The sequence below is a fragment of the Papilio polytes genome, unplaced genomic scaffold, assembly GCF_000836215.1.
Source record: "Papilio polytes unplaced genomic scaffold, Ppol_1.0 DF821644.1, whole genome shotgun sequence".
NCBI classification, from domain to species: Eukaryota; Metazoa; Arthropoda; class Insecta; order Lepidoptera; family Papilionidae; genus Papilio; species Papilio polytes.
In genome coordinates, this window is record NW_013527560.1 from 313,877 (window position 1) to 332,742 (window position 18,866).

Below are 18,866 nucleotides of genomic sequence, written 5' to 3' on the forward strand. Positions count from 1 at the left end.
TCAATCTCAAAATAAGAGACATCGCGAACAATCTTTCCAACCGCCAAAATTAAAATAAAAAATAAATCAACCTGAAAAAAATTTAAGTGACGTATAACACGTCGAACATAATGAGAAAAGCTCCGAAAGAGCAAGAAGTATAATTTCCAAGAGATCGGATAATATGTGAAGTTAAAGCACAGTTGACAGCTCTCGATTGCAGCTACCTTCTATGCGAGATGGGGCTGGAATGACGAAGGGCGGGCGGGCGCTTGCCTTATATAGCCGAACCCCACCTCCGCCCTATTGCCGCCCAGACTAAGCTCCGCTACGGTTGCGCAATTTCTTGCACCTTTGTTAGACGGAAAATAAAGGATCGCCTAACACCAACAAGCAATAAATATATTTTTTATTTTCATATGTCACATAACACTTGTTAGTGTCAAGCTAGACGTTTGACATTAAGGTGTCCAAAGTTTTATACGCATCTTATTTTTTTGTCCTATAATATTTCTTATAACATTCTTTAGGAACAAAGGCTTCTTTGTCGAACCTAATGTCCAGGATACATTATATACACTGTGTTGGCGAAGTATATACATCCTCAGACAGGCTAAGTGCGCCTACTTTGGCATCGCAAGGTCCAGGCAACAGAATTGGTTTCTATTTTGGCGACAGATGGCAAGTGGTCGTAAAACGGTAGCTTACAGTGTAACCCTACCCTGATAGGCTGTAGTAGGCGATAAGCGAGGGCAACACAGATCTCCCTGCATAGCGATCCCGAGAAAACGGCAGCATGGTTTGGTCCCGTGTTGCCGTTTTAAGGGAGCGTTTGCTTTAGTCGAAAGCGCGCAAGCTGCGTGTAGTGGGGCACTGGTGCGTTTAACCTGAGATCCCGGATCTCCACCCCTTGTAGTCGAAGATTACCACCGAGGGAGTTTTAGTGCAGTAAACACACATAACCTTGCCTTCCCCCAAAACCAGGACATCTTTCTTGAGATTTCCTTTGAAAAACAGGCCCTAATTACGTTCATCCGCAAGATATTAATTGTTAAATCTTAGATTACCAGCAAACTCCTTACTTTAATTATTGTGAATTATGTACTCGTAATTAAGAGAGTGGATACGTCTATCTATAATATTCCCTCGCGAATAATTTTTCTCTTTCGCAACTGGCTTTGTACGTACAGCAATCAAATCTCGTATAATGTTTGCAACCTCAGTCCAGTACTTAACATGTTATGTTTCGGTAATTTTATTACTTATTGTTTATAATTATTTTAGTAATCTTACTAATCCTGGATGGATGGATGTTTGTTAGAGTTTGTAGCTTAAACGGCTTAACAGATCTCGATGTTATTTCACACAGATGTAGTGGATAGTCTGGAAAGCTTACTTTGATTTAAGCCCCTTGAAGATCTTATGGTAGAACTAATTAGTAAACTATCAAAGCGCTACGATCTCTAGCAATGCCTCAAGTTAAAGTACTTAAGATGTTCCTTCATATAATGTTGTTATAGGAAACCAATTACCTCCTACTTAGTAGAATTTCCTTACAAAGGTATTTCCATTTTCTTTGTAATATAAAATTAAATTTATATTCTAGACACAATAGACGTAACGCTACCAGGAACCAAGGTGTATTAGGTTTAAAGAAATATAAAAAATCAGTTTATTTTTTTCGGTATAATGCGAAACTTAACTATTTTCAGAGTAATATTTTTATTAAGAAAGACAAAAATTTTTCCACCATATTGTTCCCTTACATTGCCGATTGTACAAGTAATATCTACCTAAAATTTAGTCTTAATTATCAAAACTCCTTGAACAATATCTCATAGGAAATGGACATATTTTCTATCCCTAACACTATACTTTTCACTGGTTATGTGAGTTCTTAAACGTGTTTTTTTATAATTTCCTGAGAAATGGTGTTGAAAAATATTTACGTAAACAAGTATCAGATGTCAAAGGTGAAAACGACCTTGTAAGTCTAGACGCTTGTTAATATAAAAATATATGCAAAAGACTCAATACGTCTCGAGAGGGCATTAAAATGTTGTTGATAATGTACGCGTCTGACTTTAATTTCTTCGTAACCGGTCGTTGCCATGTTTTCTATTTATCTCTGAGTTCTACCTCGAACTGGCTATTTTAGTTGGCTTTTGATCCTAAGGAAGATACCATAATAAAGTAATAATGAAAACTACATCACTAATTTAGGATAGTGTTTCCATTAAATACTTTAGAAATTAATAATTACATTTAAAAGAGATTCAATACCAAAGGGAAGAAGGTCATTTAGCTACATAATTTTTCGATACATAAAATCAAGACGAAAAGTTTTTTGAAAATGGAATAGAAAAATGATACGATCAATCTCTAAACTCAGATAATAGATTGTGTTTTACGATTGCTATTTCAATCTCCAGATCGGTTAATTTACAAACAATGGATTAAAAATATTAGTTAAAATTATCGTGAATTATCTATAAGAATGAATTTCCTTTAATATCTATCTGTCGTACCAAATATTGGTTTTAGCTATAATCAACAAAATAACAAACAATCCGTTTAAACTTTTACTTTTGCGTGTGTTCTGTGTTAATTTTCTAATTATATTTATTCATAGTTGGAAAACGAACGGATTTAGTTACAACGTAAAACTTTAGTTGAGACCTATTTAAACATTATGCGGTAAAAGTTGGCATCATTTGAAACAATTCAAATTATACGTTATATGTCGTAATATACCGTCTACCAACTTAATTTCAATACATTATTTTCAGCATGGTTACTAGGTAACGTTTGTAATATGTCTTTTGACGAAACAGTCCAATATGGAGTAGTTATAATACCAATTCATCAAAAAGAGTGATGATGATGATGATGATGATGAAGATGATGATGAAAGAAAGTGATGTACAACGAAGGTTTTTGTATTTAAGCAGCAGTAGTAACAACTTTGTAAACGAAATGTTTTCTCGGATATCACAAAAGCGCCTGCCTGTTTCGAATAGCAAATATGTGCAATTTTACTAACTATTTCGAAATGCGCTTACGGATACCACATGCACCGAAAATTACATAAGTAACGATATAATATAATATGAATCTTTGTATTCCTCAATTTATATTACGTATTTCCCAATCATTCCTTTAGCCTAATGTAATATTCGACGTGTTTAAAAATGAAAATACTCTCAGTTGTGTTTAGAAGCGTATACAATTTCGCACATCGATTCCTGTCCTAAGGGAAATTCTACAGTTATGAAAGTAGACTACCATACTATATGTAAAAGACGCGAACGACGAATATCTATTTTCTCAGATTCAAGTCATTTAACAATTTAAAAAGTTATTGTAACAGTAGGCTTATTACATTGTAATAGGTAAATCTATTACGTTATCTATAATAATCTATACTAATATTATGAAGAGGAAAGAGTTGTATTTTTGGATTTTTGTATGTAGCCTATTCACATAAAAACTACTGGGCCGATTTAAAAAAATCTTTCACCATTAGTAAGGTAATTTATCTGTGAGTAACATGGGCTATATCTTTTAATTTCATGCGTGTGAAGTCGCGAGCAACAGTTAGTAGTTTTATATCTTGGTGAATATGAGATAATTAAATTATTACATTATATTACGAGTGAATGAAGTCTAAGAATGTGATTTTTCCAGGACTGTGACAAAAAGAAAGAAGTCTCTGTCTGCCCCTCTGAGTGATAGATTTATTCATTTCAGATTTTAGACTACTTGTACATAAAACGTTTTAATACCAAAACCTAAATTATATGTAAATTTGCATTTTCATTTTTATTAGGAGCTTTTATATTTTTCCAAGTATCAATTATTTGTACGATACATATTTATCATATACTAATATTATAAAGATGAAAGATTTGTATTTCTGTATGTATTGTTCTCTGTTGTATTAACTCAAAACTGTTGGACCGATTTCAAAAAGTTTTGCACCATTAAAAAGCTACGTTATCTCTAAGTAATATATGATAATTTTTTTAATTTCACGCAGACGAAAACGCGAGCAACAGTTAGTTTCTTGTAAAGAATAACAAGATAACAAGATGAATAAAACAAGCCAGTCCACTTAAATTTCCAATAGAACCAACGCTGAAAGTTTCGCATTACACTAATTGCTCTTTGAAAGGCTGTTTCAATATAATAAGCTTCTTAGTAGTTGTTCAACAACATAAACTCAATTTCCATAATAAAATAAACATTTCTAATACTAAGCAGTCTCTCAAAGTAGAAAAGGAGTAAACATGTTATGATTTTTTTGTCTTTAAATTCAATAAATGGAGCAGAACTAAAACGACTTTAAGCTCTAAGATATTCTCTTATGTTGGCAATACAGTCGTACCTACATAGCACATATGTGAATTTCATTCTTTCATATAGCGAATTTGAGTTTACTTCAATCACGTTGAACGAGTTTTATGGTGAATGTTTTTTTAATACCGAAATATCTCCCTTTCAATTCTTGTTTTTTTTTTCGATATTTTAGCAAGGTTTATTTTTTAGCTCGGTTATGGCAATGTTTATTATCATTTTAGAACAAGAACATTGACTTTTTCAATTGAATTTAAGGAACCTGTAAAATAAAATAAAATACGTAATAAATCATGCAAATGAAGCTGCAAGGGAACAGCTAAGTAGTTTATTTATTAAATGTTTTCAGTACATCCTTAAGTATACTCCTTTCAGCGAAAGAGGTATTTATTTCTATCAGACACATACGCTCGCTCGGCAATTACTGAATACAAAAAAGTATTACTAAATTTGAAACTATAAAATAAAGTAAACTGCTTCATTAATGTATGTCATTTTCTTTTCCTTTGTTTTTTTTATTCGTCATTTTTATAATAAGTAAATTTAATGTTTTTCTTTGTATTTTATGTTTAGACACTTATGAATATGTATTGCTCTTTACAAATGGGGAAAGGGATTGGCTCCTGCAGCACAGGGGAACCTAGTGCAGGAGCCAAGGCTCTCATGAAATGTGTATATTTTTAAAGTGAAATAATAAAGGGTTTATTTATTTATTTATTAATGTTGGTCTATTCATTAATACAAAAAATATTAGTGTCCATTTTAAGGAATGAAAGAAAAAAAAAGGAAACGCAAACTCTATAAAAAATATTCTGTTCAATATGTTGCTTCGGTATTTAATGGTGTTTTGGTATTTGAATGTTTTCTTAAAAATATTAAGTACAGATGCAAAAATCCATATAACTAAGTTATATATCCAACTTAAGAAAAGGCAAAAGTTTTGAGTTACAAAACAAAGGTCACATACTTGCGACGAAATTAAAGATTCATAGCAACGCAATAAACGTTTTAGCATAATGTACGTTCGCAACAAGTTCGTATTAAGTAGTTTTAATAGTTGATTTCAATTGACTTTCTTTATATTCAACATCAGTCAGTTACAACTGGTGTCAAACGGGTCCTCCCCACTCTTGATGCGTCATTGAGTGCGATAATCGTGTGAAACGTAGCGCTCTAACAACGATAAACAATCATACTTCATTATACATCGCCGCTTCGCAATATTGGCTATATTAACACATGAGTGTTGAGCGTGCTCTGTACGAGCTATTTTTATCGACCACGTCACGATGATGCTTGTGGTATGTAGGTGGTGAGAATGTGGTAGGCGGCATAACACTCAGAGATGATCATTCGACTCGATTCAGTTGTGTGTTGTAGTTCGCTATCGAAAGTTGTTCGTGGAGTTTTCTGGTACATAAACAAGAAATGTCAAGCACCATGCGTGACAGTATACGACATCAGGTATCTTTTTTTTTGTTTTTTAGTATGTACTAATGTCCTATTTCGTTATTTTGCATGCGAATTTTTTGTGAAGCGTTGCACAATCTTACAAGTGGTATCAGTTTATTGGAAAATAAATTATTTGTCACTCTCAATAAATAAATGCAATATTGGTTTTGTTTGGTGATTCATATAATTTAATAGTTTTGTATTTGAGTAAGTCTAAAGTAAATTTTTGTTTCTATGAAGTCTTATCACTTTATGTTATTATTACGTTTGTCACTTTGCCTATTTCTCAAGATGATAAGAAGGTAACAGGGCACAGTCGTAAAAGAGCCCAGTAATGTCCCCTAGAGGGTTAGTAGAATGCTTTGGGATATTTATTTTATGTGCAATACAATGTTTGAAAAAAAAAATACCACCCGCTGTGCGCACTAAAACTAAATTGCTGAGCCATATAGGAAATATTTCTAAAAATAACTTGCTTCAATTTGTGTCATTTTAAAACGTTTAAGAAGCGCCACGTCATTCTTACATACATGTGTCCAAAGTCAGTTGGAAATACATACATACATATATTTATATACGTAAAAATCAACGTTTTTACATTCCTATCCTGTTAAACCTTTTGTAGGGAGAAGTTATTAGGATGCCAAATATATTACAAAACTGTTTGTAGTGTTTTAATACTAATTTAACCTTTTAAAACGATTACTTTTATAGTATTTAATATATGCCTGCTTAGTCTGTTGCAATATACTATTTAACTTCTGTCCCTTAAAGTAAACAAAATCAGACAATGCTTTAAAAATGTGCCGTATGTCTTATGACAAAAGATTCAAATCACCGATGCAATGGATACAGCTGGTAATTATATAGTAATTCACACATACCAAACATCTGCTTATTTGTTGATTTTTATACTAATATTATAAAGAGGAAAGACTCGTATTTTGTATTGAATTAACTCAAAAACTACTGGGCCGATTTTAAAAAAATCCTTCACCGTTAGAAAGTTAACTTATCTGTGAGTAACATAGGCTATATTTTTTACTTTGACGCGGACAAAGTTGCGAGCAAGAGCTAGTCTGTTATAAAAACAGCACTTATATATAGAGTAAAGTTTTGACACGTATCTTACAAGATAAATACATGTTTATAGTTATTTATTTTATAGTTAAATGTTGCATAATAGTTCTATGAAGGAATTAAAAAGACAACCTGTTAAGAAAACCGTAATAGCGCAAACACTAAGATAATTTAAAATTGCTGATAAAGTAGTTATAGATAACTATTTCAATAGAGAAAGATGAACTTGAATCTGTAATAAATGCTGATTACCAAAAATACTTTATACAAAAAAAAAGATAAAACAAAAACTGCTAAAGAAATCACTTTAAATATGAGTGCAGTTTCAGACATAAATAACTTTTAACAGCTTCAGGGAACTACAAACTTGGTAAGCATATGGTTTAATATTCAAGACAGCTAATTAAGATTTTAGCAAGTTTCGAAGCGAAATTTAGAGGAAACCCGAAAGCGGTGCCGCGTCTTTGAATTAGTTCCATACTTGAAGTTAACCATTGCAGAAATATCTGTACAAAACATCTCTTTGTATTTGGTATTTGAAGATCCGATAAACTTCGCTTTTTTATCGAATTCTTAGAATCAAGAAGTAACAAGACATTTCCGTATATTTTTGACAACCGTTCTGATAGGCAAATGCTACTGAATTTGAAAATCATATGCAGAATTTAATACAAAAAAAAAAAAAAACGGAGCCATGAATTTCTAGCAAATCAGACTCTGTAAGTGTTGACGATGTACATTGATTAGAAATTGAGCAAATTGGGAGCAAGTCGAGAGCGTGGGAGTTTATATGAGGTGTAAACCAGTCCGTCTAACGTACAAGAATCGGTGATAGCGAAACTAACCATACTTTGTTTCACAGCACTATCAGATTTTCATACAACCTTTAGAGCCGTGCACACCTTTGAATAAACTATCGCACATCTATTTGGCCTCGTTCTGATTCCTATGAGCTTATGTTTAGGAGAGGACATTACTTGATTTTTGTTGTGCAAATAAACAGTTGAATTGGCTGCGAAACAATCGACAATCGCACAACAGTTGTGCGATAGTTTACGTCATAGGTGCGCGCCCGCTCTAATCTCAATCCAAGTGTTATCATTAGAGCCACTTATTAATATGTTATTTTTCTCGTTTATTTAATAGAATATTGTTTTCACTGCGCTTTTGCAATTTAAGTAGGTTGTTTATTCTGCTGTAGAAATATTGAAAATAGCTGAAGCAGCTCTGATATCATAACAAAATCCGAGGAACTCGCCCACTAAATAGCCTTCAACACGAACTCCTTACAAGTGCTCCGCTATTCAGAAAATAAGCTTCTCGACGTAAGGCTAGACTACCTATAAATAGTATTGTAACATCTTTTTGCTAAGAATTTGATATTGTATAATAAAGTAAAGAAAAGAAAAATATTTAAATTAACTAAAGTATTTTATATTGCAATGAAATTGCCGATGTTCTAATTAACTATCTATTCGATATTCAGTAACGTCTAATAATAGACAAAGGTGGATATATCGTTTTATTTATAAGTAAATATCTCAAAACCTGGCCAAAGCGATTCATGACGAGGTGCCGCTGAGCCGTGTGAGTCGAGATCTAATAATAAGCATTTCCTGAACAGATGATGCAGCGAAAAATTGCTAAGAAATTACAATTTGTAACAACGTGTCTACCATCAGCGAATTTACTTTGATTGTGTCATTTTAAAAGACAACAACACACGATCGATTGCAAGACTACAATATACGAGTAGGAACATATTATGTTTATGTTTATATGTTCAACTAGCTTTCGCCCGCGAGTCTGTCCGCGTTGAACTAAAAAAAAGTGAGTAGCCTATATCTTCTTCCAGATTATTCTCTACATATGTACCAAATTTTATCGAAATCCGTAAACGCGTTTAGGATACAAACTCTAACAAACATCCATCCATCCAGATAAATTTTTGCACCTATAATATTAGTAAAAAATAACATTAATGATAATTAGCGGGTTTCATAATTGTATTAAATAAAAAAGTAAAACACCGGAGCTAGACTATAAAGACATAAAGTGTGTTAATTTTTAAACATTTTTCTCTCGCAAAATGAAAGAAAAATTATAAACATGAAAACAATATTGCACAAAAAAGATGCCGTAAGTAGACGTTTAATAAACAAAAATCTCAATAAATATAATTGGTAAGCATTAAAATGTTAAACCACTATCCATTGAATGCGTAGAAAGATAATAGATACTGTTTAATAATTTATTATAACGTACTCCCAACACATATTTACATATACCGACATTTGTAACAATATGAAACAATCTTAAAAGTCTTCCTGTGATCATGATTCATAAAGCTTACAGTCAAAGTTTTTACAAATGACGTGGAACTCACATATGGGGGTTGAATCATATCTACACTCACTATTCCCGCAAAGATATCTTAATTTTATCTCGATTTACTCGAGTGACAGTATAACCGTGGATATCCACTGTCGAAACATCTCTGCAAAACATTGTCTCAGTTAATTCAGAGAGAATGTTTGAGACAATATGACACGGCTGTGTAAACCCACTGTAAATGATAGATCGTGTTACTAATATATGTAGCACGGATATGATAATCATGTCCTTTTATAGTTCTGGCTTTGAAATGCTAAACGAACGCTTTTATATGGCGTCACTATATATTGATTGTAAATGTACGTTACAATGAAATAGATGTATGGATCGATATTAACTTATGATCTTTCAACACGTCGTATATTTTCATAAATATCGAATACAACTCGACGAAAAAACAATATTTTTATATGCATCCGTAGTCTTCGATTATTGCGAGACTCTGCTCTTTGTTGATTCACTCTTAATATTGTATCCACAATGAAATGTGAAGATTAGAATATTTATTCGCTTTGGGTATGTCACGAAGATAACTACTTCACTCTAAGGCTTTTTTAAATACTGTATGAAATGACTCTAATCAGTGTAGGAATTTAATTAACCCTTTTAATTATATCATGTATGTCTTAAAATAAGTTATTTCATTATCTACAACATCATTGAACTAGCTGTTGCCTGCGACTTCGTCCGCGTGAAATTAAAAAAAAATGATTTTAAAGAGAATCAAAAATATAGTCTAAGATACTCACTAATAACGTAGCTTTTAATCGGTGTAAAAATATTCAAATTCGGTTCAGTAGTTATTTACAAAAATCCAAAAATACAAATACTTCCTCCTTATAATTCTAGTATAGATTTGCAATATAAGTCTGCATAAGAATTTGTTTTTTCTAACCTTATTTAAAGTGGTTAAAAAAATACATCGTTGCATCAAAACAATTACTTCGTTTAATATTGTATAAACATGGAAACTTTTTTATGCGTGTTGCCCACCGCGTCGCCTAACATTGGGCTCTTAAAAATACAAGATCATTTTGTGAATGCAAATAGCCACACCACGTGGGAGCGGAGCGGTGTAAACACAGACGCAAACTCTCATAGACACACGAAAACTGTACACGCTGCCAATAAACGTCTAATAACAATTTTATCATTCATATTTTTGACTGTAAAAAGTAATATTCAATCATTGATACAGACATATCTAAACAAATATCATTAAAGTAAAAATAGTTCATAGTAATAGTTGTTACTATTGCAGATAACGTACATAAACATACAATGATCCCAATCATTCTCCTCCACAAAATATCAATTATTATTTATTTATTACCTATAGAGATAGAGAGAGATAATCTTTTGCACGTGTTCCGTCTCTGTCTACTAAAGGGGTTAAGAAAAACCATAATGGAATGTTCTCGCTTTATTGAGCATGCCAATCTTTTAGAGGCCAGATTATCATGACCTTTCGCTTACTTGACAGCGCAATATCAATGTCAAGGATTTTAATGCCAACTAAGTTGTTAAACGCTGATAATTTTTACAATACGTATGTAATCAGTTGATACAAATGGTCTACATGTGAGACAAATGTATGAATTTGCGATTAACACGACGATTTAATATGAACACATAAATACATTGTTAACTTGAACGTTAACGCTAGGTATATTCGACGAGCTGTCGCCCGCAAACTTTGTAAGCGCATAACACTCTCGTGTACATCTACCTTTAAACAGCTACCTTCCAGTCAAAGTCCCGTCCAAATCGATAGCGCAGAGATAGCGTTCCGGTCGCGATTTCGGCACCGTGGAATAAAAAAAATAGCTGATAATATGATACGTCAGCAACCCATCAGTGAAAGTCCGGTCGAAATCGGCCCAGCAATTTCGGAGATTACTTGGAACAAAGGCGGCATGCGGACAGACAGACATACTCGTATATACAGACTTACACACAGACAAAAAAAATTTAAATGCGATTTTCGTTATCTGCAACGCAAATACATCATCTTCCCGAAATCTGCAATCTTTTCATTTGATATTACAAACAGACATTGTCATTTTATTACATGTGTAGATAATATGACTTAATTGTTTTTCGTAAACGATACTAAATTATAAATACGTTATAGAAACAAGGAAATTATTGTATCCGTATTATTGAACTATAAACAAGTTTAAATTAGATGTATTTACTATACACATTTTAGTAGTAAACTAATTTTATTGTTTCTGGTATTCAAAATAGAAGTTGTATGTTATATAGAGTAATTTCAACAAGGTTAGGTACGTAGTTAAACAAAGGGATTGATTTTAGCGCTGCACTGCTAAAAATAGCTGCACTAAACTGCTATGAGAGTTATGAGATTGTTTGATTTTTCCAATTGTATTAACGCTGATGCCTGGGCAAGCTAAAATACCCATGCTTGTATATTTTTTAATGAATACGTATACGTTATTATAAGAATTATTACTTAAACTTAAATACAGGTTGTATACACTTTTAGTTTTAAACTATAATGTTTTTCGTAATATGAACGACGATTGCAGATTCCATGTCTTTGAATTACATGAAATAAAATCAAACAGTAGTAATGTATTCCTGCGATAAGCGATACCGAATAGCCAATTTAATATTAAGTTAATCACGTTTTCATTATAGTAATGTAGTAATTCGCTATTTGATTTTCACCTGGTTAGTGGTTAAGAGACTGAATATTTGTTTAACAAAAAAGAGTAACGCTGAAACGGAGTACATTGAAGCGGCTACACTATCGATCATTTTTTATTACGCTCATGAATAGGCAATGGATTTGTAAAATGTAAATGTGATCAGAAAAAGACGAATGCTTAGCTTTCACGTAGCGGATTGAGGATAAAACTGATTTTAATGAAACATGTTAAAGAAATTATGTGTATATGCGCACGAAAGACAAATCATTGTATGTAAATCATTGCAATTTTTTTTATTTATTAAAAACCCTGTCATCTAAAATTCCCAACTCAACTATAATATGGTATTACGATACTGTTTTTATGCTTGAATTCTTAATCATGTTGATATTTCTGTTTTAGTTCGAACAAGATGGGTATGTGGTACTGGAGGACTTTTTACGTGGGCCCGAGTGCGATGAATTAGTCGAGGCGGGACTCGAGATAACAAAACAAGCAGCTGAGATAGATCCGAAGCCAATATTCTCCACAGTCGATCCAGAGATAGCGGTATTTATATTTTATTATACCATTCAAAGATTCAATTCAACCCTTTCGACTCGCCGTTACTTAAAACATTGCTCTATACAATGTCTCGTACGAAATAGCGAGTTTACAGTGCTGCACTTATATCACAATAATTGTCATTTATTGTCTCTTGTTATTTTAAAAAATGTCTCGTTTTGTGTAAGTATAAACCATGACGGAATAACAATTTTTGTATAAATTATTGTCCAACTGTATTATTCCCTTGCCTATTTTATTTAATTTATCTTTTGATTTTCACAGCAACACAAAGATGCCTACTTTATGGAAAGTAACGACAAAATCAGTTATTTTTTCGAGGCAGACGCTGTTGACTCGGACGGCAAATTGAAAGTGGATCCTAGCATTTCATTAAACAAGGTAAAACCTTTTGATGTTAGTTCACTCCACAGCAAATAGTTCCCGTAGAGCACGAGCTAACTTCAACATACGCCCATACTCAAACTGAAAAGTGAAACTTTAATAATTTTTCAAAGTTCCAATTTAATTAGTTTTCGTCTGCGAAAAACCATCTCGAGCGTATACTAGATTATTACAAATTTATAAACTTTTATATAATTTAAGTTAAGCATTTAACATTACTGTCTATATATATGTTCAAAAAACTTTTAAGTTGTCTTTTCCAAAATTACTGTACATTTAAAAATAAAAAATTCAACTACTTTCAGGTCGGTCACGCTCTCCATCTTCAACACCCTATATTCAGATGTTACACGTACAGTGAACGTGTGAAGAGAGTCTGCAGAGAGCTGGGTTTAGTAGACCCTGCCGTGGTACAAAGCATGTATATCTATAAAAACCCAGGCATTGGTGGTGAAGGTTAGTTTGAATAAGATTTTCAATTGTTCAAATTACTGTATATTTCTTTTACCTGTGTCTAAATATATAAATGGTCTGAAAAAATATACGATAACTATTTTTTCAACTATTAAGACAACAACAAATAAAAAAACATATACTTAAAGTCTCATAACATAATAGGCTATTTTTTTTATTATTGATCCATTCATAATTTCATTTCCAGTGATACCACACCAAGATTCGACGTACCTCTACACAGATCCAATTCCCCCAGTTGGCTTCTGGATTGCACTTCAAGATGTTACCATACAGAATGGGTGTCTATGGATTTCTCCCGGCTCACATAAATCGGGCATTCACCGTCGTCTCATACGAAACCCGGACAAAGATTCCAAACAAGCTTTGATCTACGACAGACCAGCACCTGTGTACCCACAATCGAGTTTCACAGCTGTACCTGTCCCGAAAGGTGTGATCTTGTACCAAGTGCTAAACATATTGATTTTCTATTTATGATGGAACATACAACATGGCTTTTAATCGAACCCGAAGCCAGTGTAATTGTACTCTAAAACATTTTCCTTTTATTTACAGGTACTTGCATCTTGTTACACGGTAACGTGGTCCATAAAAGTGCTGCAAACAAATCAGACAAGAGCCGCCACGCATACACTTTCCACGCAATAGAAAAGCACGAGAATACATACTCTTCAGATAACTGGTTACAAGAAGGTCCAAACGCACCCTTTGTAAATATATACAATACAACTCAACTAATGTAACATGAAATGTACAAATAGTATGTTACTATGAAAAAAGTCAAATATTGGAATTCATGTCATTAATGTCAATTCTATGGAATGTATGGATTTCATTTGTTTTTGGGAAATATCTAGCTAGAAAGTTTGAGTACAATCTGTATTAAAAATGTAGACTATTGAATATTTTTGTATCATCCTTGTTTTAACAGCATATGAATATAAATTTCGTTTAAATACTAAGTTAAAATATTAAAAGGAATTATTATCAGAAAGCCTAATTAACTACTAATTTTATTACCAATACAATTTCAATTTAAGCAACGATTGTAGTTGATTTGTAATTATATTTAATAGACTATTTTAAATGTAATAAGGCATTATGCAAAGAATAAGAATCCATCATGAAATGATGTTTAAGATTATTTTTTTATAAATTTTTACACGTAAATTTCTTTATCTCATTGTATTGTGATATGCAATTATTGGAATTATTTCGTGTCGTGTTTTTTTAATAAAACATTTTATCTTTTCTCTGTATTTTTCATTACGGTAGTGATTACCGAAAAACCTGCATAAAAAAATTATTATTGTTATTTTTTTTTTTATAACACAAGGTGGCAAACGAGCAAGCGGCCACCTGAAACCGCCAAAATGGCGAAGCGACCGCTGCCCATAGACATCCGCAATTGCAGATGCGCTGCCTACCCTTATACGACGGAGGAGGAGACGCACATAAAGAGAACATTTCCCCTTCTTATGCATCTCCTCCACCGTCAAATCCACTTGCTCTTCCCAACCTCTTCTTAAAAGAAAAGGGTGGTAAAGAGAAAGGGACTTAAATTAGGCCTCCGGCACCACACTCATCAGACGAAACACGGAATTGCTTCCATTTCACGCCTGTCTTCTGTGTGGTCGTGGTATTACACCGGGCGTGCCGACCCATTCGTGCCAAGATGTTAAAGCGGGCACTACCACTGTTAACCCTAGAGACGATAATTTTTTTTAAAAATTTCATTACTATGGCCACATTGCTGCACCATTATTGCCGCTTTATTAGACCACTATTGCCAATGAACAAGTTTTTAGCTTAACACAGGACAGGTATGGTTTCTCTGATCTAACGTCCAACCTTCAGTTATTAGAGTACCTCTAAGATTTGTTTATCTGAAGTAGCGAACATAAATAAAATTCTTGATAAACAATTTCACATCATTACCATGTCTGGTGCTATTTTCATTTTTTATAAGATGAAGAATACAATAGAAAACTGAACAAACAATTCCTAGACATGTGTAGGTTGCCAGACGTGCTTATGACGACTTATTGATACACAATTTTATAACTTGACTAGCTTTTGCCCGCGACTTTTTCTGCGCTGAATTAAATAAACCACTTGGTAGGTAGCCTAGGTGTTTTCCAGCCTGAGTTCTGCATACAAAACATCATTCAGATCCGTGCATCCGTTCTGGAGATACCTTCCAACAAAAATACGTACAAACAATCAAACTTTCCCATTTCTAATATAGATGTAAGAAATAAGACGTTCAAAGAAAATTTATAAAAATATTTTTCCATTGTGAATTCCTCGACATTTCTCAGAAGGCTTATAAACATACGATCAACAAACTTGTTGACATTCGATGAATATTCACAAGAATATATTAAAAATACGTTGTTATTTGACTGATTGAATATGTTTTATTGACAGATATAACATCCCAAAGTAGAACCACCTCTAGTCGTTGTCAACATGTCTGGGGGTCATACAGTCTTTCGTGTCGTATGGTGAGGTTTGCCATAATTATTTATGAATATTTTTAAAAAAATTAGGATAAATGTAATTTGTTTATAATAATATATGTAAAGACGCTAAATATTGTATCAACATTAAAATAATTATACACGCCAATGTAAAACATTTACTCACTTTCATAACTACATACTTGTTACTACTTAAATGTGTTTCTTTGAAGTAGATGTATACAGCGGAGCTTCGAGTAGTTTTAACATGACTAAAACCTCACGAATAATGGACTTAAGAGTTGGTATACGTATGCAAGACAATAAGGGATGCGATGAAAGGAGTAGTCTGTTATGTTTGCTTTTCTTGAATATTTATTACATTTATAAATTATAATGTCTCAAGTAGGGACTTGTCTTGACTTGACTTGAAACTAGGGAGTTTATACAACACGTGTAAGGCGTATCTGTCGCATGCAAAAAAAACGTAAATGTACTTACAAACCAAAAGGTTTAAGAACCTAAAGAAAAAGGAAGACGATATTGTATTTATAATAAATAAATAAATAAAAAATCCTTGAAAGTGACTGTCTGTAATTTTTAATATCTCTATTCGTACATTCTTGTGCTTCTTCACATAGTGCTATGTATATTGAAAAATTTGATATGATGTCACTCGAGTACATCGACAGTTTATGTACCGAAGTTGGCATATGGTACCACAAATAATGTTAAGTATGCAACAGTTTTCTTAAGACGGTATGTCCGACGTCTGCATTCATGTTATACCCACAGGAAATGGTGTCCACTATGTAACACATAGGTTAAGAAATAAGCAAATATTTTTATAACTAAGTTATTTTCCCTATATACATTTGTTTGTAAAAAAGGAACCGTTTTACTTGTTACACTCAGATCTTATAATTACGTTAGTATTTGTAATAGTGACCACATTATCAAAGGGTTAAGGTTATCGCAAATAACTGCGCTATGTCTATACAGATCATAATATCATTTATAGACCGATTAGGATATCTGACCCGGGGGACATAAATCGAACGAAACATAACAGCTCACTAATGCTCCCCTCTCAATGTCAAAAAAGTGTCGCAAGATCCTATTAGTACTAAGAGACTCATCTGAAACTAAACCGTCGAACAATTGTTTAGTCTCGCTTTGATTCTTATGAGCTTGTATTGAGGTGGCTTACTACTCGATTTTTAATTGAGATTAAACAGTTGATTTAGCTGCAAAACAAACGACAATCGCAACAGTTATGCGATAGTTTACGCAAAGATGTGCGCTTTGGGCTTAAGCTATCATATCATGGTTTTTCTTTTTCTATGCCTTACCAGCGACTCCCCTATATTATCCTACTCCCGTAGGATCGGGGCATCGGGTATTCGTCCTTCAAATAACTCTATCATCTTTGACAAGTCCGATAGCAGCGCCTTCCTCACCGGGTCACATATCATTGTTCGACTATACAATTCGTACTGCAGAACCTATCACGAATTTTCGTGAAACTTTTTCGTATTATCATCGACTTTGTATCTAATCTGTACAACACCAAACCGGGTTTAATGTTGTCGAGTTTGTAAAGTCCTCTAACATCATTCAGAATTCAACTTCAACAAAAATAATAAATTCATCTAACTGAATGTTCATCGCCAGCATGTTATTTGAGACGGAGTTTGCTTTTATGCTATAAATATTAAAGGTTCTTGATACTCTGTTTATCAAGAAAACAATATTGGTAATTTGAGAACTGTTTCATCTTTTGTAAATAAACAGCATTGCGTTATTTTAATTGCAACTCTGTTTACAGTTTCGAACAAAATGAACACAGTGCAATGGAAAGTTGTGATTAACTTGATAAATGAAATAACTGGCTACGATAATAACTGAATAGACGAAATAACAATAATAATACGTTTGCTTACATTAACTTGTAGTTTGTTGTTAATTAAAATTCAGTTAATAGAGAATTATTTTCGTATTATTAATTGGTGGTTAGTGCTAAACATGATATCAGAAGCTGCATATTCCTAGAAGTTAGAGATACAGTGTAGAATTACCGACCGAAGTGAAGATGCCATTACGCTCATTACGAGTACAATGTTTGAATAAGCAAATAATTCGACTATAAGGAACTGTGAAAGGGGACATCTAAATCAAATTATAAATTCGAAAGTTTAGAAGGAAGGATGGATGTATGTTAGGATTTGGAGACTAAACCGCTGAACGAATTTCTATGATATTTCTATGATACAGCTTGCTTCTGTTTTTCTTTATTCCATGCAGACGTCACGGGCGAAATCTTGTGATCCATTAAACAGTTAATACTACGTAATTTGTCTAGTATAAAAAAAACATATACGCTAGTTTAATTGGGGGCTTAATCAGTATGAATTAAATCTTTCATTTCAATAAAATTCCCTTCAGGGAATGACTAACTTAAAAGTGACAAAAACTGTTTGTGAGATTTGTTTTTCTCGCATAATATTTAATATTTTGTTATCTATAACGCAACTACCAATATTTTTATCACAATATGTTGGCACACTGTGATTATTGTTTAAAACATTAAGGTCATTGTCCCTATTTGAAGAGAAACCTAAATCGTATATCTTTATAGTTAAGACCTTACTTCATAGGATCATAGGATCTCTTTATAGTTTTTGTGCAATTGTTAAAATAATTACCAATATTATATTCTATCTCTCTATTCAACCATATAACCCCACTGCTGAGCATAGACTTTCCTCGAAGATGGTCACAATGATTGGTCCTGTGCCTCTCGCATCCAGGATACTCCCGCAACCTTGACCAGATCTTCCGTCCCTCTTGCGGGACGCCTACCCACGCTGGGTCGATCTGTCGGAATGAATGAATAATATCTTTTTACAATTGCATAATCGCAATTAACTGCTTATAATGATTTTTCAATAGCCATAAGAGATAAAGAGGTAAGCATTAAATTTTTAATAACTATTATCATGTTAAAAGTGCATGGTTCATTAGGTACTGGTTTTAGCTACAA

At 32.9% G+C, this 18,866-nt stretch overlaps 1 protein-coding gene across 1 annotated transcript; it reads left to right on the top strand.

Moving 5' to 3' along the window:
• The first annotated feature begins 5,680 nt into the window (after positions 1–5,680).
• LOC106108338 (phytanoyl-CoA dioxygenase domain-containing protein 1) lies at positions 5,681–14,614 on the top strand. Its single transcript, XM_013289492.1, has 6 exons — positions 5,681–5,799; positions 12,339–12,485; positions 12,765–12,881; positions 13,190–13,340; positions 13,546–13,791; positions 13,917–14,614. The coding sequence occupies exons 1-6, from the start codon at positions 5,764–5,766 to the stop codon at positions 14,102–14,104; spliced, it is 885 nt and encodes a 294-aa protein (XP_013144946.1). The 5' UTR covers positions 5,681–5,763; the 3' UTR covers positions 14,105–14,614.
• Positions 14,615–18,866: the final 4,252 nt, after the last annotated feature.